Below are 25,998 nucleotides of genomic sequence, written 5' to 3' on the forward strand. Positions count from 1 at the left end.
CGCCAGGTGAATGTTTCCGTGACATAACCTCTGTGTTTTTACTATAACCTCAAACTTGTCTTTATCTATGACCCCAAATGGATCATTATAAAAGTGCACTAAAAAACTGAAAAATTATCTCAATGGAAGCCCGGGAGGCCTGCCTGAGAAGCAGCATTGAAAGTGAAGATGAGGGCCACTCAGATGGCCCAGATGAATCACACTACATGCCGCAAAATGCCCCTAGGATTATCAACGTAAGTCTTTGGATAGTTGCAGTTTTATGTTTGAGAGCCCTATATTACAGACATCGACTGGCGCTTCTAAGCTGCGCTCTTGGCTCAACAAAACTCTAAAGATCAGAATGACTGATGGTAGGACTCTGTTGGGGGTGTTTCTCTGTACTGATCGCGACGCCAACATTATATTGGGGTCCTGCTCAGAGTACTTGCCTACTGATCCTTCTGAGTCAAATGAGGATCCGCGCATGCTGGGACTGGTAATGATTCCGGGAAAGCATATTGTGTCTGTACAAATCGATATGAATGAGTTCACGATGGATTATCAAGGCTCACTCATTGAAAGCTTAAATTATGTTTAAACTTAACATCTCTAAAGCTAGCGGTTAATGACTGAAGCCAAGAGCTGTTAAAACAATTCACTAGTAAAGCAGGTTTATTTACATACAACGTTTCAATGTTCAGTAAACAGACACAATTTCATGATAAACTCGCCTTGGCTCAAATACAGCTGATTTAGTCTTTATTTGATTGGGAATTCTGTAAAATAAGAATAAAACCCTCATAATTTCAAACTCAAATTTATTTGCATTATTGTACTACTACAGTCAGTCATTTGCTGCATAATTATCAGGCATAGTTCAGGTTCAAGTGGTTTTTTTAAGGGCTAAACTTATGCTTTGATCGGATATCCTGAACTATGTCTAATTCTATGAATTGGACTTTTCGTCTAACGGTTCATACCCATCTTTCTCAATCTTCTCCTTGTAACGCAAGTAGTTTCGTTTCCTATCAAAGTGTTTCACCCATTGCGCCGAGCAGCTGGACTCAAACAGCTTCCGGTACTCCTTGCATTGAGGCTCCGGCTTTTGTTCACTATCCAGACATTCCCAATACTTGTCTCTGGACCCCCAGCACTGCGCCCTTTGCTCTTTTGACGGAAACGACATCGCCACTGAACAACGCAACCGCCGGATTCTGTCGCCGGTCGAAAATTTTAATCTAGCGTGGAATTAAAACACTCAAAATAGCTTGGACATGGCAGGCTCGGATAAACTAAAAATAAATATCATAAATTGTCTTTTGATCCCGACATTTCAAACACAAACGTTTCCGTTAGTGCGTGGGCCATTTGAAAGTGTGCATTACCTTCGACTGTGTGAACGAAAGCAATTAATTTTTATTTGTAATATTGAGGGAATTTTCCTATATCAGGAAAGTTTGGTTAGGGCTAACCCAAATAGTATGTAGTCTGTGGGGCGTCGAACGCACTGCGGAACGTTAAATAAGATGACATTGTCCCGCTGCTTGCCAGATTTCGGCAAAAGTTTGCAAGAACCATCCAAAATAATTGACTAATTTAACAGTCCCTATCAAAGGGTTTAAAAGTTCTTGTCAAACTTTGTTCACAAACCTCTTTCAACCCTCCGATAGGGGTAGCTCGATTAGCCAATTTTTTCATATTTTTTTTGGTTTTGTGTTCGATTAAATCCGGCAAGCAGCGGTAGAGGTGTTTTGAGGACAATGACGTCTCCATTGACGTTCAACGTCTTAACCAAACTTTCCCTATTCCTCGTTACCTGTCAAAGATGTTTCCTTGGAGCTCCATGGGCCCCTTAATCTAAAATATGACCATAGCTATACTGTTAGCTGAGTATAGTTGAACCGTGTAAACTGCCCTAAGATGAGAACAGCAATTTCTGAGACAAACTCGGTGGAAAAGTGTGCATCCAAACTGGAGAACCAGAGCGACCATAAAGAGTGTGTGAAAAATGGTCTAGTGAATGGATTGGTGTACAAAACCAAGGCCAAAATGAGCCTAAATCACGGTGGTGAGGCTGTCGAACTCCATGGAGACATTATAGATCTGAAGGAGAGCAGCGCGATTTTGCAACTACACCCCAAACCCTCACAGGACGATGATGTAAATAATGTAGATAAATCAAAGAGAAAATCCAAGAAACGCAACAAAAAACACAAGCAATCGATAGATGCGAACGAAATTCTAAACGGCGATCAGGTGGAGGAAATTAATCACCAAAAGAACAGTGATTCTGCTGAATTCTCCAATGAGCTTAGTAGTGATTCAAATGTGGTGAACTGCATGGAAACTTTACCATCATGTAGCACAGCACCTATTCGAAGCAGCGACACGATTTGCGATTCATTATCGACTGGCATCGAAGCTCTAGGGATTCAAGATGAAAATTCTGTGACTGAAAAAGCCGAAGAAAACCACGAAAAAATCGACTTTGTCCCATACGATTCGGAACTGCAGATGCCCATGATTATGAAGATAATCCAGAAAGACTTATCAGAGCCATACTCCATATATACGTATAGGTATTTTATTCATAATTGGCCGAAACTGTGTTTCCTGGTAAGAAACATCCACACCTGTGTTGTCGTAATTTCTGATATTTAATATTTTTTTAGGCCATGTGCGAGGGCCAATGTGTAGGTGCAATCGTGTGCAAGTTGGATTTGCATAGAAAAGTCGTCAGAAGGGGTTACATTGCCATGCTTGCAGTAGATCAAAAGTATAGGAAATTGAGAATTGGTTCCACACTTGTTCAAATGGCCATTCACGAGATGACCCATGGTGATGCAGATGAGGTATTAATAACATTATTTTAATTTAGTCAACACGTTTCGCTAGCACCTATTGTTGACTTCTTCAGACGAGTGTCCTCACTCACACAGCGAAGCAATTTTTGGCACACAGCTTCAACTACTGTTTATTTCTTAATTTAGTAAATTCATAAATATTGGTTCATTTACAAAGAGGGAGCTGCTTTTAACATTACAAAGTACAAATATGGGCGATAAGCCGTTCCTACGCAAATTCCGTGAATTTCTCATAAAGATGCCATTCTAATAGAAATATTCAGCCGATAACGTTTGAAAGAGACGATGGTGTTATCTAATACGAAATATTTGACTGACTCCCGTCTGATAACAAGACTTTCAGAAACTCAAACAATCCATTAGAAATAACTTACACTATATGTATACTGTTTTAAAAGGAATGTTTTTTTTTTAGGTGGTTCTCGAAACTGAAGTGACTAATAAGCCGGCATTAAAACTGTATGAAAAATTAGGATTTGTTAGGGACAAGCGATTGTTCCGCTACTACTTGAATGGCGTGGATGCGCTACGATTGAAACTATGGCTAAGATAGGGGTACGTGTCAAAAAACCACCCTTTATATTCACTCGCTACCAGTAGTAGCACAGACTGGTTGTTTTGGTGGGGATTTTTTCTTTTCTGTTTGCTGACATTTTCAGTTAAAAACTGTTACCGCTACTTGCTGTTTAATTTCGTTCTTGGTGAATAGTGCAACTGTTTTTGACCATCATTATCCCAAAATTTGCTTGTTGATGCGAAAACTTTTTACAGTTACATATCAGCGCAAATGTTTTTGTCTTAACCAAGATAAATCGGAAAAGTTTTATGGAAATCTTAATGCTTACAAGAAACAGTCTCCTTAATCAGTCACTAGATGGTTTGTCTTAGGTGTGATAAAGTAATTTTTTATTGATGGAAGTCTAGTTCAGTTTCTCCCACTTAATGGGAAAGTAGTCAGTTGATGAAAATTTTTTGTTTGCTGCTTCCTTTGTACACTTCAAATGTTTATATTGCGACGCAGAAATTCATAGTTTATTTTTGGTTTCCTCATACCGAAGAGGAGACTGGATGATTCGGTACACAAAAATCGATTTCACGCCTTTAACAATAAGGCAATAATGGATACAAATCAATTTTAACAAATTCGAGGAAAATCGATCCGTTTTTTTGTAATGGATTTAAACATAACGTAATATTAAATATACCTATATTGTAAGACTAATTGTGTGCTTAAGTGAAATTGAATTTATTACCGTTCAAAGAGGGAAGAAGCGTTTTTAAGGTGTTGCATGGTGGCATTGAAACGGGCGTCTTTGCTCACTTGCCCTCAATTTTCATTCAAACGATTAAAAAGCTTTATTCCTGTCGTACAATTTACTCTCGAAGCCCTTGAATGTGTAGATCGATCATACCTCTTTGTTTATAATTATGTATATTTCTGTATATAGGGAACTTTCAATGTTTTACTTTAGTGTTGTAATAAACTGAAATATACCAAATTTACTAATTGATATTTATTTCTATTATTGCATTGAACATTTCTGCTCCTAATCGAGATAAATGCAAAAAAATCGTATTTTCTGTTAGTTCATAAAATTGAATCGATCAAAACGCTCATATTAAGGGAAGGGTTTAAAAAACGATTAGGAAACAGTTACAATACATCTAAAACTTTGTCAATAAGATCTAGTCAAAAATGAGTTAAAACTACTAAAATCACAGATACAATTAAAATATGTATGCAGATTATTTTATTGCCTAAACTAGTAGCGCAGTAGTAGCAAAGGATGAGATATATTAAAGCTTCTCTAAACTGAAGTAAGTCCTAATTGAACTTCTTAACATCTACACCCAACCAACACGTAAGCATCCTCCGTGCAGTCTCACTGCCTTTATTTCCATGTATATACAGAAACGTTAAGTAAAATTTAAAATCATTTAAACTACTAGCCGTAGTTAATGAAAGTTAAAGTGATAAAAACGGACAGTCTGCCGCAATAAATAAAAAGCCATTACTTGCCCTTTTTCTAAAATTTCCGGTCGTTAGCAACGCTAGCGGCCAAATCTGCAAAACTAGCTGCAAAATCCATACTATTCTCAGTCATGAGTGATTGGAGTTGTGCATCCATTTCATTTGACAAATCGCTTGCCATGTTCGTATTTAAAGCCCCAAGAGCCGAAGTCCCCTTAACTGGGCTTTCCAAGTGGCCCAGTAGGCTGCTTAGGGAGTAATCCGCTACATCCGCATTGATCCACTCACTTTCGCCCTCCTTAAGAATGCGCGATGGACTCGGAGGCACCTTAAGCGAAAACCAATCATAATCGTTTAGTCGTGTATTTATGGCAACTTACTGTTGAAATAACGCTGTTTTCTTCATCGGGATCCGTGATTTCTTCTTGCCCACCAATTTCTGCTGAGTCCACTAAAGTTTCAGCTTTAATAGCGGCCGCTTCTTGAGAGATTATACTCATTCTAACGATTTGATGCCCGCTCAAGTTATTCGGCATCAGCGGAAGCTGCAAGTTACACAAATAATTTTTTTTTCGTGCAATAACTGGGGTTTAAAACCTACTTTTCGCTCGACCACCAGCTGTTTTTGCCTCGGCCTGCGGCCTTTCCGGTTGCAAAACTTCGGCTTGAGTTTTTGAATGGAGTTCAACTGTTGTTGCATGGTGGGCACCGGAACATCTAGAAACAATTCGGGCGCTTAATTTCAATTTGCGAGAATAAATACCAAAACGTACTATTGGCAAGTATATGGGTCGGGGGCCGAAACACATTGCTGGAAACGTGGGCGTTTCCATTTGGCACAATACTAGAAGTTGTAGCAGCCGCATTATCCACTTGCATTGAACTGGATCTCAAATTGTTATCCAGCGCCGAACTGTTTCGTTTGTTTGGCCGCGGGCCTCCGATAGTGGAAGTTTTCATGGATTTGTCGTTGCAAACATGCCCACAAGCGCACTTTTTTTCAAAAAAAAACATCAATTTTCAGGAAAACTGTGGCGAATTATCGACGCAAGATCACCTTGGCACTGTTGGGTCTATAATGCAGCTTAGCTAAAGACAGGAGCTTTGAAAGGGCCGACGTCAAGTTCCGCTGCTTCATTTCCCAGGACTCTTCGTAGGAGTCATTCCACATTTCCAGAAAATTTGCTGATTTCCCCACACATATATCAACCTAACTCAACATTAACATAACACCTTACCTGCAACCTTCTTCTCTTGCCTGTTCGCATTCTCTTTGCTATCGCCATCCCAACCATATTCCAGAATCAGTTTTCCATCAGATCCATACATGAGATAAATTTCCCCGATCATCAAGCTCTCACTGGTGGCCTCCGTCCATCCCTTTTTTATATTATCAATGTGTTCCAGGTCTTCTTCGCTCACTTCTTTCGGCTCGCTCTACAAAAACCAGTTAGGAAAATTCACACTTTGATCGACTGAAAAAACCTTCGGTGGTGAATCGCGCTTTGCAATCTCAGGTTTGGATGGCAAGTCCTCGTTTTCACTTGCCTCAGACGAAGGACGATCGACCGTTTGCAAAGCCAGAATGGTATTTACAGCGTCATGAATGGCTTCAGCCAATGAGGCATCTGGTTCGTTATCATCGTAGCTGTTTACCTACAAAAATGTGCATAGAGATTTTAACTAGTTTTATCCGTGCTGTCTCACCTCGCTTTCTTCCATTTTCTCTTGTTCACATTTAACCACGCTTCCACTGGTTTCAGCAACTTTACAATCAACGCCCGGCTCAACCTTAAGCTCTATATCTAACTTGGACTTTTTCTTTTTGGGAATTTGCGTTTTAAGCTCTCTGAACGTGTCGATTCCCAACCGGCTTTCATACGCAGTTAAGCAAATCGTTTGCCTATGGAAAACAATCACCACATTAACACCCAGATTGGCAATGCGTCATTCGCTTCTTACCTAGTGAGATATTCACTGATGTTGATCGCGGGCAGTTCGATTTTCGCATCAGAAGGAGGGCTCAGCCTTAATGGAGGCTTGACCAGCATCATTTTTTCATCGACTTCTTGCTTTGCAGGTACGCAGTCGCTTGTAACTGGATTGGTGGAAACCACCGCTTGTTCGTAGTTCTGGGCGTCGACAGACTTCCATCTTTTGCTCAGACATTGGAGAAGCGATCCCAAACGTTTCTGAATGGGCAGCGTGGTCTTTAGTCGGGGATTCTGAGCTAAAGACTGCACTCTCATGTAGGAAGCAATGTCTTTGGGTCTCAGCTCAATGGTCACTCGGTTCGGCAATTTTACTTCTTCATACTTCTGGTCAAGCTGATTGAGCTTCACCAAAGCTCGACACATCGGAGTTTTGATTTTGTTGTTCTTGCCTGCAATTAGCGGGGCGTAATACGGAAAACTATTTAGCGCAAATTTTCAAAATTACACACCCTTTACTCTAATAATGGTTTCTCCAGTGTAAATTAGCTGACTGAGTTTCATGAAGGTTTTATCGGTGATTACTCCAAGCTTCTTGTACAGTTCTCCATAGTTTATCACCCCATACAATTCTTGAACAAGTTTTTTGATGTTCTCGGAAAACTTTACGTGCTTGGAGACGTCGTGGAAGGTTCGCATAAAGCACGTCCGCACTAAAATTGAACGATTGGGCATCACTTAGAGGATTGAAGTGGTATATTGCGTGATTACCATGATCCTTTGTTTTCAATTGATCCTCAGAGGCGCCCTTCTTTTTGAGTTTTGCGTTGATGTACTGCTGGATGCTTTCAAAGTCTTTGCCGAATTCGTTCACAGCCTCAAAGAACATTACCCGGTCTCGGTAATTCCATTTTCGCAGCTCTTTTTTGATGTCCGGTTTCGGTTCTTCTTTCTTAGGCTTCGATTCCTTTAGAAACCAGACGGAATTTAGTTAACTTTCAACTACCCATATGGAACTTTAAGGAAAACTGCAGTCGACTTTGGAAAATCAGAGGAATCTTGAACGATGGCGTTTTATATGAAAAACAGGAACATTTTCCTGTTAATGTTTTATATAGAAAACTGCCCATTTTAATCCTGTATTCAGTGAGCCTTTCAGCCGAAACTATTGTGACTGAACAACAAACACATTACAGAAGAGAAGAAAAACGGGCTATTTAATGATCTATCCAGTAAGGACAAAGCAAACTCTGTAGCTCAAACGGTGCTAAACCTAGGAGGACAAAACCAGGAAGCAATCGGAAAAATGTACTTTGACGTTCTGTAAAAAAACCAGAAATTTCTCTAGAGTAACATTTTATATAGAAAAAAGAGCGCAATTCATGGATCTATCGACCAGTAGCAAAATCAACTCGGGAGCTCGCAAGGTTCTGAAAATACGCACCAAAAACTAGGAACCAGTTGGGAAAAATTAAGCAACTCAAACTTGGATGTCGGGTATAAAAACCAGAAGTTTTTCCAAATAAACTCTTAAAGAAGAAAACTTAGGAAAATAGAGGAATTCAAGGCCCCATCGAAGAAACCCATTCACACCAACTTACTGCAATCGTGGCAGGTTCTTGTTTAACCACCTTCTTAACCACTCTTGTGCTGCACCTGATCGGTTGGCCTTTCCCTTCATTTTCCATAGGAAAGAGCCCACTCTGATGCTGATCTGCGTTGGGAGATGTTAAACCAGCATCAACGCTATTGATATCTTCATTCTGAAAGCAATTAAGTTGATTTTTTAAATTGCTAATACATTCATGATGGCTGCTCTGCTTTACTAATTCGTCCAAAGTTTATTTTTTTGTGTTTGTAGCTTTTGATGTTAACTGAAGGCAGTTAGGGCGTGGAAAAACTAGGTAAAAAGCCTTAAAAACCCCAATTGGAGCAGTGGATTAACGTCTTTAACCTTTTTATCATGCTCCTGTTCCAGCTTCATCTTCTTGAAAACTCTGGCACTTGATCGGATCTGGACGCCTTTCTCCTCCTTGACCACTGTGTTTGTGGTGATCGAACCCAAAAGAACCTCCCCAGTTAAGGGGCCAGTCAGAGGCTCTTTTCCAGCTTTCGGATTTTCCTCATTTGCCTCGTCCACTTCCATTATGTGGTGTGGATTCTGGCGTTGCAGCGGCATCAAGAACCGGCGATTTATCACTCAGCAACAGTTAATTCCGAACAAAAACTGGACCCTCATTCTTTTCACTCACCAAACCCTCAGTTTCGACCGAAAAACCGTAAAACCTCCCTCAAAATCACCGATTTCTTTTAACATTTTTGATCACTTTTGCCAGTTCCGAACTATTATTATTGTTGAAGGAGGAGGATAATAAATCATTTGAACCGTACATAAACACGGCGAGCAGCGTAAAGCATGTTTCATCTGTGTTTAACTTGCGGTGCTCAAAAGAGATGGATAAAGCACGGTGGTTTGGGACTTGTGATAGGTGGCCCCTGCTTCTAGGCAACTCAACGTCCCCGATTCTTTACTGGGTGCTAGATGATCAGAGGCCTATCGCCCAATTTTCCAAAATCCAGACATCTGTGATGTAGTCAAGATAGATATAGCAGCAGTTGGAATTTCCAGACTGGTTTTAGTTTCTCTGAGGGCAGGAATCTGGAGCTCACTTCCACCTTCAGCTTCTAGATGGCTCTGCCAGAATTGCACTGCGCCAGCACTCAGTGTTCTGTAATAGTAGTTTTCGATACAAGGGTGAAAAGTGTGTTTTTCGAACGACGACGGCGTTTGACACTCGAGGCGAAGTTGAGGGTGTCAATCCGTCGGGAGTTAGAAAAACGGATTTTTGCCCAAAACAATAGTTTTTATTCGAATAAAGGACATAACACGAATAATAAGTTATAATAAATAAAAATAAACGAAAATAAAAGCCGTCAACTTCATATTTAAAATTTGATGTCAATTCCATTTTTGAAATTGTCATGTTTTGACGTTTGTAATTTTTCAGAAGCGTACTTTTGTAAGCACATACATATACAAGTGAAACAATGAGTGTTGAAAATTCAAGTGCTGCTTTCACGGTATGGTGTTTGTATCAGATGCATATTTCGCATAAAATTTGCGATCTTTAAAAAATCGTGTCTTGCTTGGAGCAACATCAGCGAATGAAAAAAATAGACCATTTGAACGACTTTGAGACTGAACTTGTAACAGAATTATAATTTACAAATTGTAAGTAAACTTTAAATTATGATCAATAGATCTCTATAAACCTACGTAATTCATTAAAAAAGCCTGTCGTTTACTTTTAAATAAAGTCCGTGCGTAAAAGTAAATCAAATGAACAGTAAAGAAAAGTGCTTTTTTTTGGTCATCGCTTCTGATCGAACAATGGCACTTTTAGATTCATTCGAATAAAAAGTTTTTTTAAAACCGAATCAGAAGATTATCAGAAATAAGATAAACTTAGTGTTCTGAGTTAATTTATACGCAAAACAAGTGTGATTGTGCAGTTTCCGAGAGAAAATTCAGACATTTAGAGGGAGAAAACAGTTTTTTTTACATCAAGGGCTAAATCAAGGAAATTTTGCAAAAATCTTGATCGAAAATCTCTATTAAAGTAACTTCTGAGTTAAACACCAAGACTCTAATTTTTCAAAGAAAAAATTGCCATTTTAACCGGCGTTATTTTCATAATAAAGTTCACGCACTTTAAGAAAAAAATTATCTTCAAACTCGGGATGAAATTGAAAACGTTTATGAAAGTTTGTTTTTAGACCGTTTCTGAGCGAAACAAACAGGCGTTTACAGATTCGCGGTTCAAATTTATTAGAAGCCAAAAACATATTTTGTGGCTGGTTTTGGAAGGATTTTACGTTTTTCTTTCTAAAATACAAAAAATCTTTTTTAGCCTTGACTGAATAAAACAGCAAAGCTTCAATTGTTCATGAAAAAAGTCGTCACTTCTATAATGAAATGCATCCATTTAAAGGCAGAAAACCATTTTCATGGCTGATTTTTTTGCATCAAATTTGTTCTATTTTTTTAAATGTAAGCTTCAATTAACAGCATTTATTTGATTGATTTTTGGCAATATTTGCAAAACTGACAGCGCTAAAATTCCTGCAAACTGCATTTTTTACGGAGAAAAACGGAAATTTTTGCGTGGAAAGAAGGGCGGATTCTTATCAGGGGCGTCTTCTACTTAAACGAAGCTGTAACTTTATTGATAGCAAGATTTTGTAATTTTTATATTCAAGCTACCGAATTTAGTCACATTTTTCCTTGTAACAGTGGCGTAGTTCTAGGGCGAAATGGGCTGGTTTGGCCCCAAAAATGTGCGCTGGAACAAGGTAAGTTTTAAGCAGATTTTACGCTCAACCACTTTCAGTACAGGCTTAAGAAAACTTGAAAAAAAAAACTTTAGACATATGGAAATATTGCTATAGATAATTTTCGATACCAAAATTATTTACATTTTTTAGGAGCACGCACACTGCAATAAAAACACTTCTTGCCATAAGAAAATTGTTGCAATTCGCAACTTTCACTTTCTCCCATAAAAAAGCAGTTTTTCCCGCATAAACATTTCCATTATATTACACTTCCAGCACGGTTATTTTCGTGGCCAAACCAGTCCAGTTTCTCCAGTCTATTTCCAATCCACTTTGCACATGCAAGTCGTCTGTTAATTAGAAATTACAGCCCGACTGAAAGCCAAACAGTCTGCGGTTCATGAATGATTCCGACTAGTGCTTCTGGATTCTAATCCAAGAATAAATGCGAAATTCAGTGTCAAACAGCAGCCAAATCGCAAATAGAAAACACCTGCCCATCTTCAAATGAATCCAAAGACAAAACAGTTGCTGTTCCGATTTATTAGATCAAACCTAAAGTTGCAAACGTTCCAAAAATTATGGGAATAAGGGATAAATATTAACGTCTAAAGTGGAACACCCCAAGCTGTTGTTTTCACAATTCACCCCCAATTTCTTTTCCAAGCGTTTTAAGGGTGGAACACAAACATATAATAGGTAAATGTGGTACTAGAGCAGCCAGGGGCGTACTTAAATATGTATTAAAGTTCAAAAAATTGGCCCAAACGTTTCAAAATCCTTGTTCAAACTTTCTTCTGCCTGATTGCTCTCGAAAATGAACAAACAGAGCTTGAGATCGAACATGAAGAAGCCGCAAATTAGAATCAAGGAAAGAAGCAGATGATTAAAGAAGAACTAAATGAAAAAAATTGTGCATTGTGAATAAAGCAACAAGTGAAAATACCACACCACAGCTAAATCAAACTAGTTTTCAACAACTGCAAGGTTAGTTTGGGAAAGCAAAATCAGGTGGAAATTTCTGAAGAATAGGTTGAAGCTTTGGAAGACACGAAGAGCAAAAGCTGAAAGAATGTAATTAATGAAAAACATTCATCAGAAACTAGGCAAAAGCGCTCAAGGGAAATAAAGAAAAACCCATGATTTTCTGGAAAACCCGTCTGCTTCAACTAAGTTGATAATGATCAAAATCTTTGGGAACTTGAGTTGGGTAGATTAAGATTAAAGCCGTGCCTGCTCAAGAGGGTCTTTCGTGGTCCCAAAATTTCAGTGTGTTTTTCCACCCGAGCCACAACACTGCCAACTACACAAGTGCGGTCTGAAAATTAGTATTCAAAACGGTTTCCAATCGAATACAATTAGAATATTTAAGGTCAGAAGCGGAAGTAGCAGTACTGAGCCGTTCGTACCGGCAAAGTAGTTTCTAGAAGTGTTTGTTTCGAGCCGTTTTTCCAATCGACGAAAGCGGATCTTGCGATTCGCTTCTTGTAATTATCGGCGAACTTCCGAAATCCTGTGCTTTTCGTTTTGTGGTCGACTTTGTGATGGTTCTCTGGAACCTCAGGTTCTTCCCTGGTTTGCCTTTCAAGTAGCTGGACATTTTCAACCTTTCGAAGATTCAGAGTGCTGTGCTTTGTTGGCCGGTTTCGGTGGTAGTTTTTTTCGAAGAAAATCGCCAATCTGATCAGTGAAAACGTTCGGGAAAATGCTGAAAAACTGGCATCGGAACGCAAGCGCGCGTTTATCCACCTCGTTTCGAAAATAAATTCTATGGCGGGATTCAGTCGCGTTTTGCGTATCGAATTTATCGGTTTGTGACTGCCAGCCCGTCAACTTGCGCTTCTTCTTTACGAATCTCGACCGGAAAATATTATGTTGTCGTGGTTCTTCAAGTTTTTCTCTTCGAGGTGTTTTTTGCGATAAAGTCGCTCGGATATTTCGAGACGCATGGCGGATTTTAAGGCGGTCGGGGTAAGTTCACATCTTCTAATTCATTGATTAGAAATAAACTACTGTTTTGAATCAGACGAAATTGTTGTGAAAAATTGCATCAATTTTTACACTCAAACAATCTCGAGCTGGAAACTGGTGACATTCTCAAGCTTTTGACAAGTTTTCGAAAACTCGTACTTTTTATTCTTTATTTGTTTAAACTTTTTTTCTCATTAATTATGTCTTTTCGCCTTTTTTCATTCGTGTCTTTTTTGTCTCTCAAACCTCCAACTTTCTTCCCCATTTTGCTTCCACAAACTTTTGCTTTTGGTTCTTCTTTGACCATCAGCTTATTTCTTTGATTCGGCGACTGTATCATTTGTGATTTTGTATTCGTCATTTTTATATTAATCGCTCCTTGTTCATTTTCAATCACAAATCCAACGTTTACTTTAAGGGCGTCAGAAGAGAGTTTGAAGAAGGGTTTTTGGGAGTGAGGTGAGGGAAACCAACTCTGAAGATGCAGACTACTCATGCTTGCGAAACATCAGAAATAAATTCTTTTCCACAATGAAAACCCGAAAAACTCACCAGGTTTGAAGCAATAATTCCTAAAACCCAACGTTTTTTTCGAGTTTTCCGTGTTTTTAGGACGTCATAAATTCGAATTTCTGTCTGATGTTGTCGCCAGCACGAGTGGTTTGCACCTTCAGAGGCAAAACCTTTTTTTTGGTCTGCCAAACTGTTTATTAATACATATTTAACTCCTTTTTATATGATCGTGATTATCAAGAAGCTTCGGAACATGGTAAAACCCTTTAACTTTTCTCTTCTATCTGTTTGTTTTTTATTGAAAATTCCTCACATTGTTATGTTCTTCTGGTAGTGGCGTGGCTTCATCACGTTTTAATCGATAAACAACCCAAATGTGGAGAAAAACTTGCAAGAAACGAATTTTTTACCATCACTTGCTGATGGCTAACTGATCCAGACAATTCCTCTCGAAAAATCCATTAAATAAGAGTTATCCTGACTGGCGCGAATTAAATAGACGATGAATGACAAGAGAATGAAAAAAACCTACATAGAAAAGTGAAAAAGCTGCCTTTGGTGATGAAAATCAAATGCCCTGACAAAGACATAAACAATAGAAGAACACAATACCTTCACTAAAAGGCAGAAAAGTCGTTCCATGAAAAATGATAGGTTTCCACTACGTAGCGTCATTAAAGGCGCATCTTTTACATTAACAAATGGACGTCTCGTGACATCGCAGCGAAGCGAACACACAATAGAAACCTTTTGATAAAAATGCACTTTCAACTGGAAAAATATGCATTTTTAGTACCGGGAAAAAGCATTGCTGCCAAACATTAACAGTACACATGGCACGAATAATAAAACATCCAAAAATACATCCAGAATGGAGACCAAACAGGCGAGACCTGAGACAGACAGTGGAGATGCCCTTGGAGCACGCTTTCATGCCAGATTTAGTTCCATGCGAATTATTGCTTTATTTGCGCTGTTTCGCTGACACATCATCTGTGTCTGGATTCTCTTTGCTGCCGAAACACTCGGTAGAAATCCGCTGTTTTATTTGATGTAACTCATAAAAAATATATTTTCGTAAATCCAGTGGGAAGCTGTCGGTTTCAAGGCTTATTTTTAGCAAAAGGACTATGCCCAGAAAAAAAACCACTAGTGAAAGGTGATTTTTGAAGCAAATGTTTAACAAGTTGAATGTTCCAAAGTAGGTTTTTGCGTGGCTGACACACACTTGATAGTTAAATAAGAGAACTGACTGACTACTGAACAATCAATGATAAACCACAAAACCCTCAAATAATTTTTGTATCAATTAAACTCCGGTTCGTGAACAAACTGCGGCAAGAATTGCGTTTAAAAGTTAGTTGAATCCAAAGACTGTTGCTCCGAAAATACTCCGAAAGCTTGTTCAATCCAGGATTAATTATGCTTTTAGCCGGTTAGTTAGTAGGAACAGTTTTGGCTGAATGTTCCACATAAAGAAGCTGGAGGTATGGCTTGCATTTACGCGACGAGCGTTTAATTTGTTTGCTATTACAACCGTGAAATTGTGTTATTTAAAAGTCACATCTGTTCCAACTTGGTTTTTCCAGTTGAAATTTGAAGTTTTCCAAGTTGATTTTCCTGCATGCAACTGGTCGCAATGCGCTAATTTGGCCTTTCTTTCCAGTCAGAGCCGAAAAAACTGAATGTTACGCGACTTTTTTCAGCTTCACGGCTTTCAAGTCGGAAACCTTCCGAGAACGGTTCATTAGAAAGCTTAAAATATCCATTAGCGCTGGCTTTGGTAACCAGATGTGGGCTCGGGACAATAGAAAAATATTTTCCTGTGGTGAAAACCTGTCTAAGGTGCGATTTCATACCTTGGATTTTTCCTAATTATGGACATTTTCTCGCTGTTATGGGGGCGTAAAAGTGTTGTGAGATGAGTTTTTGGTGGCTGTCGTGCGAATAGTAACCAGTAACCCAAAAAATCAACTCTTTCAGTCAGGTTCTTAGCATTAAAACTTCCGTTTCAAAAAACAGGATTCAAAGATTTTATGCATCTCACATGTTCCTTGTTGAGATGAGTAAGCAAAAACCCAAAAAAAAAACTAATCATCAACTCTTTGCTCGTGCATGAAACTTCGAGTTTTTTGCACTAAAACTTCCATTTCAAACGTCTGAAGCAATTCCATATTTTATGCAACTCACATGTTCGATATAAAGCAAATAAACACCGTTGAAAGTATCCAACTATGGGCAATCGAAGAGCTCTGGATAAAAGCCGAACGACATATTTTAGAGCTCGAAGTGCGGATTTATATTTCGAGATTAGACTCCATAAAAGATAGCTTCGCATAATGGAGGACAGAATTCGGAGCTATTCGAAGCTGGCCATGTGGAAACGCCACTACCATTTTGTATTGTACAGTCGATAGATAAACGTAAAGTTTCAGTTAATGTTGAGGCTTCCGCACATCCGATCCATCCGACGTCTTTTTCACACCGTAAACCCATGACTTTTCAATTCCAAAGTTCTGGCCTAATTTACTGCGGAAGTTGAGTATCTCGAACTTCCGATCTGTCGGGATATTTTTAATAGACACCTAAAGTGCCACATGGGATCGGGAATTTCAGTATCTGGTTATAATTAGTAGCTGTAAATAACGGAGATAACTGTACGTCAGCTGGACTAAAATAAGGTTTTATCATCAGAATCAGAGCCGTGATCCTTTGGAAAATCTCTCTTAATCACTGAAAAATAGTGAAATTACTTCAAGCAACGTCTTATCTTCAAGCTTCCAGAACCACCCTGCTTTAATAACATTAAACTCATAAGCGACCCGGTTTTAAGTGAAACATTATGAATTAAGACGTGATTATTTTGGAGGGCTTTCCATTGTCGCTTTAATTTTCGCCACCATTAAAACATCATCGCAGACTGTGAAAGTATGCCAGAGGCCAAAGATTTTTCCATTTAGAAAACGGGCGACTCGTTTTTCATTTGAGACCCGCGAGAATTGGGAACTAGAAAACTGATTTTTTGCAGAAAACCCCCTGGAAGAAAATCTGGAACGCAAAAAAAAACTGTAAGTTGAATGTTCTGCACTCTATTAATAACTTACTGGGTCATTTGTGGACGGAACTGCGGCCAGATGGGTATTAAAACAGAGCAAACTTAAACAGGACATCGATGTTTTACTCGGATATCGGGAAAATTGCGATTACTGTTAGTTATTGGGAAGGAAAAACTCACATGTTCTGATCTGATCTGTGCTCAATTACGAAAAACATATAATGAAGGAAAACGAAACGCAGCCCGTGTGAAAATAACCGAAATTGGACACCACAATATCAATAGACTCCTGTCCTCCTGTGTCTCTGGGGAATTTAATTTTTTTGGGCACGGAAAAAGTTCCTCTGGCAATAAATCCAATTGATCCCGACCGCTACTGAATTCTCTATTGAGGCAATAAAATAATACAACTTGCGAGCCCATTTTTTTTGTTTTTGGATAATTTCCAGCAATCCTTTTAAAATATATAAGACCAAAGGCTTTAGACGATATATTCTGTCCTTGATGTACTTCACTTTGCGCCGTCATATTTCCTTTGAAAAGCCTTTTACCAAGATCTCTTTCGACTGTACGAAAAACCTTCCATAAGAGGCCTCTTGACCCATATACCGAGCCAAAGCGAATTTTTTCCTTAAATGCTTCAAAGTTATCTGCAGCATTAATTCGATAAGCTTCCTTATGGCGTATGGCAACAACTTTAATATATTGTTTAATGATGACATAACAACGGGAATGGCCTCAAGAGAATCGTCGAGCAGTCGGACAAATTAAATAATGACTTCCATTTATCGTTTAAATCTCCGTAGACTCTTAAATTAAAAGAAATGACACAGATGGACCCCATTAGGATTACTGGCGTGATCTACTGAGGTCAAGTGCCTTAAAGAATCATCGTAATTTCAGTTTCTGCCTGTCTTGTACGAGGCTTGTCTAAACACACGTTGGAATCTGCTTCTTTCGTCTTTTTTAAATATTTACAGCCCTCAACGTCTAATTTATTGCTATTTGAACGAGAACAATGGTTGTGGTTGTCTGTTTTCGTTGGGTTTTGGGTGGTCTTTACCAGAGACCTTTGCCTATGCAAATAAGAAAATACCAAACCATTTTAGGCATTTGTTATTAAATCGAATGCAGTTTTTTCTTCGCCTTATTTTTCTTCACTATTTTAATAAAAACACGCACATCACAAAACGACTTAAAGTGAAAAATGGATTAGATAAACGCGAAAACTAAACGACAAGCAAACAACACAGAAATTTCAAAGAAGAGCATCATATTTAAGGCTTTGAAGCATTTTAACATCGTCAACATTCGACTTTTGCGAGGCATTTTGCGAAGCAAAACGGGAAAACTGCACAAACAAAGATGTGTTTTAAAAGCCCCGAGAGTTTCGAATAGCGGCCATCATCAGGGTTTTAAAATAGTTTCCCACGCTGAGTTATTTTTTGCTGCTTTCCTTGTGTGTAATATTTTGTTTAGTTATGTCATCTATTTATTTTTACTCATTTTTTGGTAGCTCTGCTTCTACAGCTACTTCAACTGAGTTTTCATCGACATTTTGTCATTCGAATTTTTATTACTTTGGCTCATTTTCAACGTATTTTCAAACCTAGAATCCATTTTAGTGTGAAGTCATATTCTAGAACACAACGCGTGAAATCGCACTAAAAATGCAGTTTGCTTGTAAATGCTAAAATAGTGTGTTATAGTGAAACCATCACTGTCGAGTAAATAAAAATATATCATTTGAAACAATAAAACCACCACACAGAAAAAAATCTCAACAACCGCAAAAGTTGAATACCAGCCCTGGGTAACTCAGTTAATTTTTAGGAGTTGGCGCAGTGCTGCGCAAATGGCTTAGGGCGCCAACCCAGCGCACCGGCGCAGTAACTCAGTTTCGTTGCTGGGAAAATGTTGATGCCTTTTTTACTTGTTTTAGATTTATTTTAATGGCTATTTATTAATAATATTATAGAGATGTCTTCAAATTTCAGAATTTTTCAGTTTCATCCAAGTTACTTTTCCTTCTAAATGCTCGATTTTCTAAAGTTTCACTTAAAAATGCTTACAGTCTTAAGGTGTTTTTCCAGCATCGAATTTGGAACAAAAATCAAATAATTTTCTATCAAAAAACGAACAGAATAAGCGAACGTTTATAACAGATTATTTGGAAATCTCGTAACCTCCATTCCTCTGAAGACTATAGAATTTGATAAAAAATGTTTTTTTTAAGTTTTGACTGATTTTTTTGCTTTTCTTTCTACTCAAAAACTCTCTATTTCGTAGAGTTTCCCTTAAAAATACTGACGATCTGGACGACTGTTACGCGTAAAATTACAAGATAAATTTATAGCTTTGTAAACATTTTACAAAAACTTTTTTCAGCGTACGAATTTGGGACAAAAACGAAAATACATCCCTCCCGTTTTTTCCCGAAAACAATTAATGTTTTATTCAAAACCTATCACAAAACTAAAAGTTTTTCATCGAAAACGCAAAAAAGCATTATTTTCTGATTATTTTCTTCTTTTTCTTCTTTTCTGAAAATAGAAAATTCGCCTCATTCATCGGTTCGCAGGAAACTTTAGAAAACCCATTTCAAATAATTTTATTCAGTTTTTTACCGAAAGTAATTCGGATTATCTTGAAAACATGGACAAAACCGTAATAATAATTTGCGTGTTTTTTCAAAAATATTTCCCCGAACGGAAAAGCGAAAGTTTATAATAATTTATCTATTTGGAAAACTCTTGAAAACTGGGGTTTCTTCACTTTTAGGTGATACTCTCTAAACAGCAAAACAGCGCTTTTCCTAAGGTTTTACTGTAAAATACTGGCAAACTGAATCTTTCATGCAAAAAAATTAAGATTAATTTTACTAGAAAACTTGTCGAATTTCTTTGGACTCAGTTCTGTTGCAGGGAAAATCTACATGAGTTTTTTTAGTTCTTTGAACAAACGTAGTAAAACTCATGAAAAATGTTGATGACCTTCTTTTTAGATATAAAAATTCCAGTCTCGGGTCTCGTAAAGTTTCAATAAATTAATTATAACTCATTAACCGATGAGTTATAACTCGGTAACTCAGAGAGCGGCAACAACTCAATAGCGCAACTCAACACAGTGTCACCCAGGCCTATTGAATACAGAAAACAACAGATTAAAAGATGACACGAAATATATGAAGCAAGAATTAAGGTGTAAATCTTAAATTTGGAAAGAGTAACTGTACACAGTGCGCAAAATAAAAAGCGGCAAAATGGAAACATCACTGGTTACAGGGGCAGAAAATTCGGCAAGTAAAAAACTGACAGAATGTACTTGAAAGTTTCTATCTGAGTTTTTTCCTAATTATAGTAATAATTTGTGAAAGATAGAAATTTTAAAATTTGAAGTATTTTTTGTTGTCATTCAAATGATTAAAGCTGGGGACGAAATCGACTAAACTTTCTCCGAGAAACTTTAAGCCTATGCATAAGCAGCCTCTAATCATTTTTTCTTTTACGTCTTCTAATAAAGGAACAGTGGAAACCAAAAAACAAATAGTGGAAAACTCTAATATAATTCAGCATATAATCAATTTTAGTGAGTTTCTTTGGCAAACCAAGGAAAGCTGAAAAACTGATAAATTATTTGATTTAGCGACCGATATTAGAAGCAATGATTTTGATTAAAACATCCCCTCTTGAGCTAGTGTGAGCGTGTAACTCTTCAGATAATGTAGAGATTCCTGCTAAAGATGCATCTTCCCCAGCGCAATCCCTGAATGTACAATTTCAATTTCGTGTCGAATTAATCAGGTTTGAACCGGGCAATTCCTAAGGATTTATTCATGTTTCGGCCAATTGCGATCTAGATATTTCATTTTAGTGAACGAAACTAAAAGCAATTCGAGCAGTGAACCGTTCCGAAATGGAAAATCTCATAAGGTTTGTTCACCTGAACCAAGCAGGCGGTTTTTCTGCTGTCAGAACACCAATTTGTAGTAATCATTCATTCGGACATTGTTTTTTGGGTGCCCGTAATTGCACCATCCTTGAAAACGTTCATGCTTAATGATTTTGTCGTTAAAAGCAAGTGTTACTAGTCTTGTACGACTAAGTGCAATGTGCCAAGTGTGAGACGCAGTTTAATCATAATTGATTTAAGAACCCGAGTTATTTTTCATTCGAGTTGGAACAAACTTTCGGTCCGTAACAATGATAAATTTGTTAGAGAACTCGAACGTTAACTTTATCAAAGCCTTTCCACTCGCTTCTTCCAAGTTCATTTTTCCCCTGGATAGAGTAAATCGTCGCTTATTCGACCACGAGCAAGTGTAGTTTAAATGACCTTTTTTCATTTCTGAACGAGTTATAATTGTTGGCAATTGTGTAGGCAGGAAGAACCACTTTGCTTGTTTGCAGTTAATTAGTTAATTAACAAACAGCTTTGTAACTTGGAATCCAACGCAAAGTGGATGACGGTGCAGGAAATGTTCATAAATTTATCTAATTGTGTTCTGGCGAGAAAAAGAGTGAACAGTTTTTTAGAACGACCAAAACCCGAAAAGTCAGTTTTTGAGCGCAATATAAAACATTAAAGATGAAAAATTGCCTTTAGACAGCAATAAAAAAATAATTGCAAGCAATCAATCGGCTAATTGAAAATGTCGCACCGTTGGAATGGTGCTAATCAAACAAATTCTCAACCAAGGAGAATCAAGGATATACGAAACGTTTCGATTGCAATAAACAATGTTTTTCCTTAAATTGTAATGCGAAATTCTTATGTAAGTAGCGAATTATAACTGTATTACCGAGAAAATGATGGTGATTCAAAGAGCAAAGAACTCCACAGTGGGTAATTGCTTTTTTATTCCATGCCACATCTCACGTTTTTCGGTTGTTAAAATACGAAACTGTGGGATTATTGTACTTTTATTGTTTGCGTTGAACTCTTGTGGTTCATGGCACCTGGCACATTAAATGAAAACGTCAAGATTGGAACGTGGAAAAATTCCTAGTGTCTTGAGTTAATTTATCGTATTTTTTCATCTCAACTCCAAATGAAATATTCAACGATCCTCGACTTTAAACGCAAACGACAATAAACACAAAACCTTGCTCACATTGACACAAACCCCTGATAAAAACACCCACTAAATGCTTGCAATTGTTGCATTTTTCCATTACGCATTTACATTCTCAGCTCCTTGAGATCGCGATTTGAATTGATTTCGCCTTTATCTGAGAGTTATTAAACCAGCAAATAGTTGACGATAAAAAGTCCATAAGGGCGCACGTTTGGCTTCCATTGAGTGCCCAAGTAAACAAAACGACGTTCGAGATTATTATGACAAAAACGGCACAATAGATGTGATGAAAAATTGCATAAATTCGTCAAAAGCTAACTGTTTGAGACCTTCCCATTTCCGTTGGCGATTTCGTCGTTGATGAATGCGGGCAAGGAAGTGAGAGGCTGTTAAATTGTAAAGTTTTTATGTTTTCAAATGTTTGAAACGTGTCGAGTAAGCGTTTATGGATCCAGAATCTTGCATAAAGTGTGCGTAAATCATGTAAGTTTTATACTTCCTGTCTAAATGGTTTTTGGGAAAATATCGGAAAATTCAACCCAACTGGATGAAAACGCGAAACAATCGAATTTGCATAAACTACTTGAACTACGCAATTAAATAAGTTATTGCGCTCGATAGTCGAAAGACTAATTGATTATTTTCTGGATTTTTCTCCTGGCACAACCTAATGTACAGGTTATTCGGTTTGCCCTTGTGTGGTGCGTTTTAATCATAGAAAATCCTGAATAATTGCAGGAGAAAACCCTGTAGGTAATTCACTATTACCGTCTTACTGCAAAGCAATAATGATAAAGTTTAGCTGAACGAAATCTTGAATCAGAGCAGGGGAAGCTGAAGGATTTTAAACGTAGAATTGCTAAAATTAAACTGAAAACCCCCGATATTACTTAGCAGAGGTTTGAGTCCGGGCACACTTAAATTTCCATCAGTTTGAAGCCCAAACTTTATTCAAAGTTCAAAACAGAACAAAAAAACCAATTTAAACAAGTTTTCTTAAGCAAAAAACACCCGCAAGGATATTGATATTGAGGCAATGCATCCCATCCTAATTCATGAAAATTTGTCAAGAAAAAAATCCAAAAAACTTGAAATATTGTCGAAAAACCAACCCAGTTTAGTAAGATTTTTCTACTAATGTGTGATTTTTGAGTCACTCTATTTTTGCCAAATTTAAAATATTTACTCTCAAATCGTCCGGATATGTGAAATGGCGAAAATAATCTGTCGACACTCTATTTGAATCCATTTCGATCGCCTTTGATTGGCTTTATGAGACAGTTAATCTAAGGATTAGAAAAAATATACACTTCAAAAACCTATAGAGAGTCGATAGATGGCAATAAAGGATGTGGATCAGATCAACATGAGCATTTTACTGGAAAAAATATTGTTGGCTGTTTTAAACATCCGAAAATGAAACTCATTTTTCCAATTTCGATTGCAGGATTCGACTTTTCCAGCTTTCCCACTAAATAAACATAACTTTTGTGCGAAAGAACGAATTCCAAACAATGTTAATTTCATTAACACTTGACCCATTTCTGCTCTGCAACTAAATCCACTGTCAAATAGACCATAATCTCATGTGTTCATCCTGGACATTTGCATATCTTTTTGGCGCGGAATTTCCCATGTAATCCACCCTTAACGGTTTGCATGTAATCTGTTGAGCCATTGAGATTTTCGAAACTGAGTCGTGGTCGCTAACTTGACTGACAAGGGCCGGAATGCCCGGATTCTGGCAAATGAAGGTGAAAAGGATGCGAATGTCGGAACCGCGACTATCCAGACGGATGAAACAGAGTGGAGGATCCAGTTCCGCAAAATGAAATATATCCTTTGGCTTAAACATCAACCATTGAATGGCTTAGAGTTGGAACAGCAGTTGTTTGGAAAGGGAACTCAATTCGTCCGGGAAAATCATGTATGTTTCATATTGGAATTAATTTCATCATGGGAAGGCGAGATTTTGTCTTCAATCTTTTACTCTACAGAATATACAGAACAGCCATAATTTGTTTGCACAAAAACTATGAACGCGGAAGAATTTGTAAAGAGGACGTAAATGTCAAAAGGAGATTAATGCATCAACTCAAAAAAAATTAGTTGATTTTAGCTACCAAACAAAAAGTTCTCGTAGTTTTTGTACCAAGACACTCGCGAATTCCTCAGTTGCCCAAAGCGAATAAACTCTGTTGCTTAATCAAAACACGAGTCTTACATAAAAGCAAATTCACAGCGAGATTCATTAAAATTCAGAGGAAAAATCAATAGCAGAGACGCCAGACATTTTTTCACAAATAAAAAAGAGCAAAAGTTAGGTCGCAAAGAATATCGCAGTACTCTTTTGATTACTTAATCACTATCACCAAGCACTTGCTTAGTGAACACCCTGCATCAAAAACCTGCAGGTCGCAGATTTGAATTGAAAGCAATATGCCCTCGTAATTAGGCAAAGCGCGACAAGGCCAGATATTTCCGATATGTTGCTTTCATTCTGGACCATCGCCAGAGCTCTCAGGCAATTTGTTGCTGCGCTACGGGGTGCATTCGATTTGTAGCAACTGCAGATTTATGATGTTTCTAGGAAACCCCTATTTTACTCTGTCTGTTTTTGCGATAAACTTTTTAAAAGAATATTGGGAAACCGATGGAACTTCAAAAATCCACGGGGTCAAAACAGTTTAGGAAAAAACATCCATGGAGACTGACAATAGCGAGTTTTTACCAATTATATTCCAAAAAACGTGCCAACCGAAGCGAATCTAAGAACTCCCATCTACCCATATCTGAAAATGATACATGATATGGGGGTGTGATGCGTTGTCACCGACTTCAAGAAAACCATATGTCATTCTCTTTCGGAATCCAGACAGATTGTAATTTGAGGAATGTTTCGGTTTCGAGTGGGAGCATTTCGATCCGCAACCACACAAATATAAATGGAAGAAAAATCGTGTTTTCCTGAAATTGTTTTCGAATCTAAACGAATTTTTCTTGTTCCAGGTGATGGTAAAAACCAACTCGCCCACACTCTTTCTTCTGCTATTGACCACAAGTACAGTACTTGCCTCAATTTGCCCGAAACACCAGTACCTGAACGCTCAACAGCAACGTTGCATGAATTGTACAGAGTGTTCGCAAGGAACCATCGTTTTACTGCCTTGCGAACTGCACAGAGACACTCATTGTGGGCCGATTAGTGATTTAAGTGAACTGTTGGTGGAAAACAGTGGAAACCCTCATCGACACCATCATGACAGGCATCGACACGAAAAGCACCGAAATAAAGAGGGAGAGCTGGTTTGGAGGTAAGACGCTTAAAGAGTTGAGATGCTGCATGAATAACTTTCAGTTTCGCGACGAATTTTGTAAGGTCGCGGTGTTAATGGTGTCGAAACCATCGATAATTTCCATGAACAATCAGGCAACGATTGCTGCAATTGCATTATTGTACCTTATTGATTTGTGAGCGAAACAACCCAGCCAGTCTGGGTTTAAACGGTCTCGAAAATCGAATTCAAGTGGGTCAGGCTCCGATTCATCGGTTGGTACGGTTTGCTATGGTGGCCAACCATTTAGTATTGTAGTACATTTACATGAACAATTTAGTTAAAAGTGTGTGTTCCGCATGTTAAGGATTTAATTCCATTTAAGCTCAAGTGCAGCATGGGAAAAATGATGTAAGTGATTGGTATGCAAAACCCATCCGCAAGAGTGCCATATGAGGATTTATTTTAAACGTGTTCCGTCGAATTGCATAATATTGCGGAATTATGGATTCTTCACAACTTCATCAGCATCTCAGTTATGTCACTAGCAATTCAACTAGGATCCTTGACATTTCCATTAATCTTTTATATCCATTTTGAAAAAATCGGAAATTCTGGATGATTCTTTTCAACGTTTTGTGAATTTAGATATGGGGAAGATGTACGTGGAGACGCACCCTCACCGGCGGCACTGGAAGTCGCCAGTTCAGAGGCGCCGTTCTCCAGCGCCGAGACGCTCGTCTGGGATTGGCAGGCGATTGCCCTGACTTCGGCTGTATTCGCCTGCATCCTGTTTTTTCTTGTGATCACCCTGTACTCGTTGCACCAGGCCAGACAGTGGCGGCGCTTGAAAGAGAATTTCGAAGCTGGTAAGTGATTTTTTCTGCCGATTCATTCAGTTAAAGGTCGCATTAGCTGGTATTAGCATCAAATCCATATGGGCGAAAGGAGCGAGTTGCTTAAATGTGTACTTGGTTTCAATGGGATTAATGTCGAAAAACTTTCACTTTATGCCGAGCTTCT

General features: G+C 38.1%; 5 protein-coding genes across 6 annotated transcripts in view; 3 read left to right on the forward strand and 2 right to left on the reverse strand.

Moving 5' to 3' along the window:
- The first annotated feature begins 1 nt into the window (after nucleotide 1).
- LOC109542446 (N-alpha-acetyltransferase 38, NatC auxiliary subunit) lies at nucleotides 2–799 on the forward strand. The gene is made up of 2 exons (XM_019911670.2): nucleotides 2–236; nucleotides 287–799. The coding sequence occupies exons 1-2, from the start codon at nucleotides 123–125 to the stop codon at nucleotides 578–580; spliced, it is 408 nt and encodes a 135-aa protein (XP_019767229.2). The 5' UTR covers nucleotides 2–122; the 3' UTR covers nucleotides 581–799.
- On the reverse strand, nucleotides 786–1,502 carry LOC109542447 (cytochrome c oxidase assembly factor 6 homolog). The gene is made up of 2 exons (XM_019911671.2): nucleotides 1,368–1,502; nucleotides 786–1,274 (listed from the first exon to the last, which is right to left on the reverse strand). Exon 2 carries the CDS (start codon nucleotides 1,166–1,168, stop codon nucleotides 929–931), a length of 240 nt encoding a protein of 79 aa, XP_019767230.1. The 5' UTR covers nucleotides 1,169–1,274; nucleotides 1,368–1,502; the 3' UTR covers nucleotides 786–928.
- Nucleotides 1,503–1,588: 86 nt separating this feature from the next.
- LOC109545069 (N-alpha-acetyltransferase 30) lies at nucleotides 1,589–4,357 on the forward strand. The gene is made up of 3 exons (XM_019915565.2): nucleotides 1,589–2,598; nucleotides 2,655–2,834; nucleotides 3,262–4,357. Exons 1-3 carry the CDS (start codon nucleotides 1,903–1,905, stop codon nucleotides 3,397–3,399), a joined length of 1,014 nt encoding a protein of 337 aa, XP_019771124.2. The 5' UTR covers nucleotides 1,589–1,902; the 3' UTR covers nucleotides 3,400–4,357.
- Nucleotides 4,346–9,130, reverse strand: LOC109542439 (protein cramped). Its single transcript, XM_019911662.2, has 13 exons — nucleotides 8,704–9,130; nucleotides 8,351–8,512; nucleotides 7,521–7,716; nucleotides 7,262–7,462; nucleotides 6,781–7,201; nucleotides 6,526–6,721; nucleotides 6,304–6,474; nucleotides 6,057–6,255; nucleotides 5,876–6,003; nucleotides 5,592–5,811; nucleotides 5,420–5,535; nucleotides 5,199–5,363; nucleotides 4,346–5,146 (listed from the first exon to the last, which is right to left on the reverse strand). The coding sequence occupies exons 1-13, from the start codon at nucleotides 8,926–8,928 to the stop codon at nucleotides 4,874–4,876; spliced, it is 2,673 nt and encodes an 890-aa protein (XP_019767221.2). The 5' UTR covers nucleotides 8,929–9,130; the 3' UTR covers nucleotides 4,346–4,873.
- A 3,412-nt stretch (nucleotides 9,131–12,542) lies between these two features.
- Nucleotides 12,543–25,998, forward strand: part of LOC109533581 (tumor necrosis factor receptor superfamily member wengen) — a 28,871-nt gene continuing 15,415 nt past the window's right edge. The window contains exons 1-3 of one of the 2 annotated variants that reach the window (XM_019898930.2): nucleotides 12,543–13,055; nucleotides 24,710–25,014; nucleotides 25,624–25,844. In XM_019898930.2, coding sequence (XP_019754489.2) covers nucleotides 13,032–13,055; nucleotides 24,710–25,014; nucleotides 25,624–25,844 — 550 coding nt within the window. In that variant the 5' untranslated portion in view covers nucleotides 12,543–13,031. Of the gene's footprint in view, nucleotides 13,056–23,195; nucleotides 23,628–24,709; nucleotides 25,015–25,623; nucleotides 25,845–25,998 lie in introns of those variants that run through there. The other variant, XM_019898928.2, reaches the window with a different exon arrangement.

Source organism: Dendroctonus ponderosae, unplaced genomic scaffold (assembly GCF_020466585.1).
Source record: "Dendroctonus ponderosae isolate FM_Combo_2020 unplaced genomic scaffold, Dpon_F_20191213v2 Dpon_F_20191213_1, whole genome shotgun sequence".
NCBI classification, from domain to species: domain Eukaryota; kingdom Metazoa; phylum Arthropoda; class Insecta; order Coleoptera; family Curculionidae; genus Dendroctonus; species Dendroctonus ponderosae.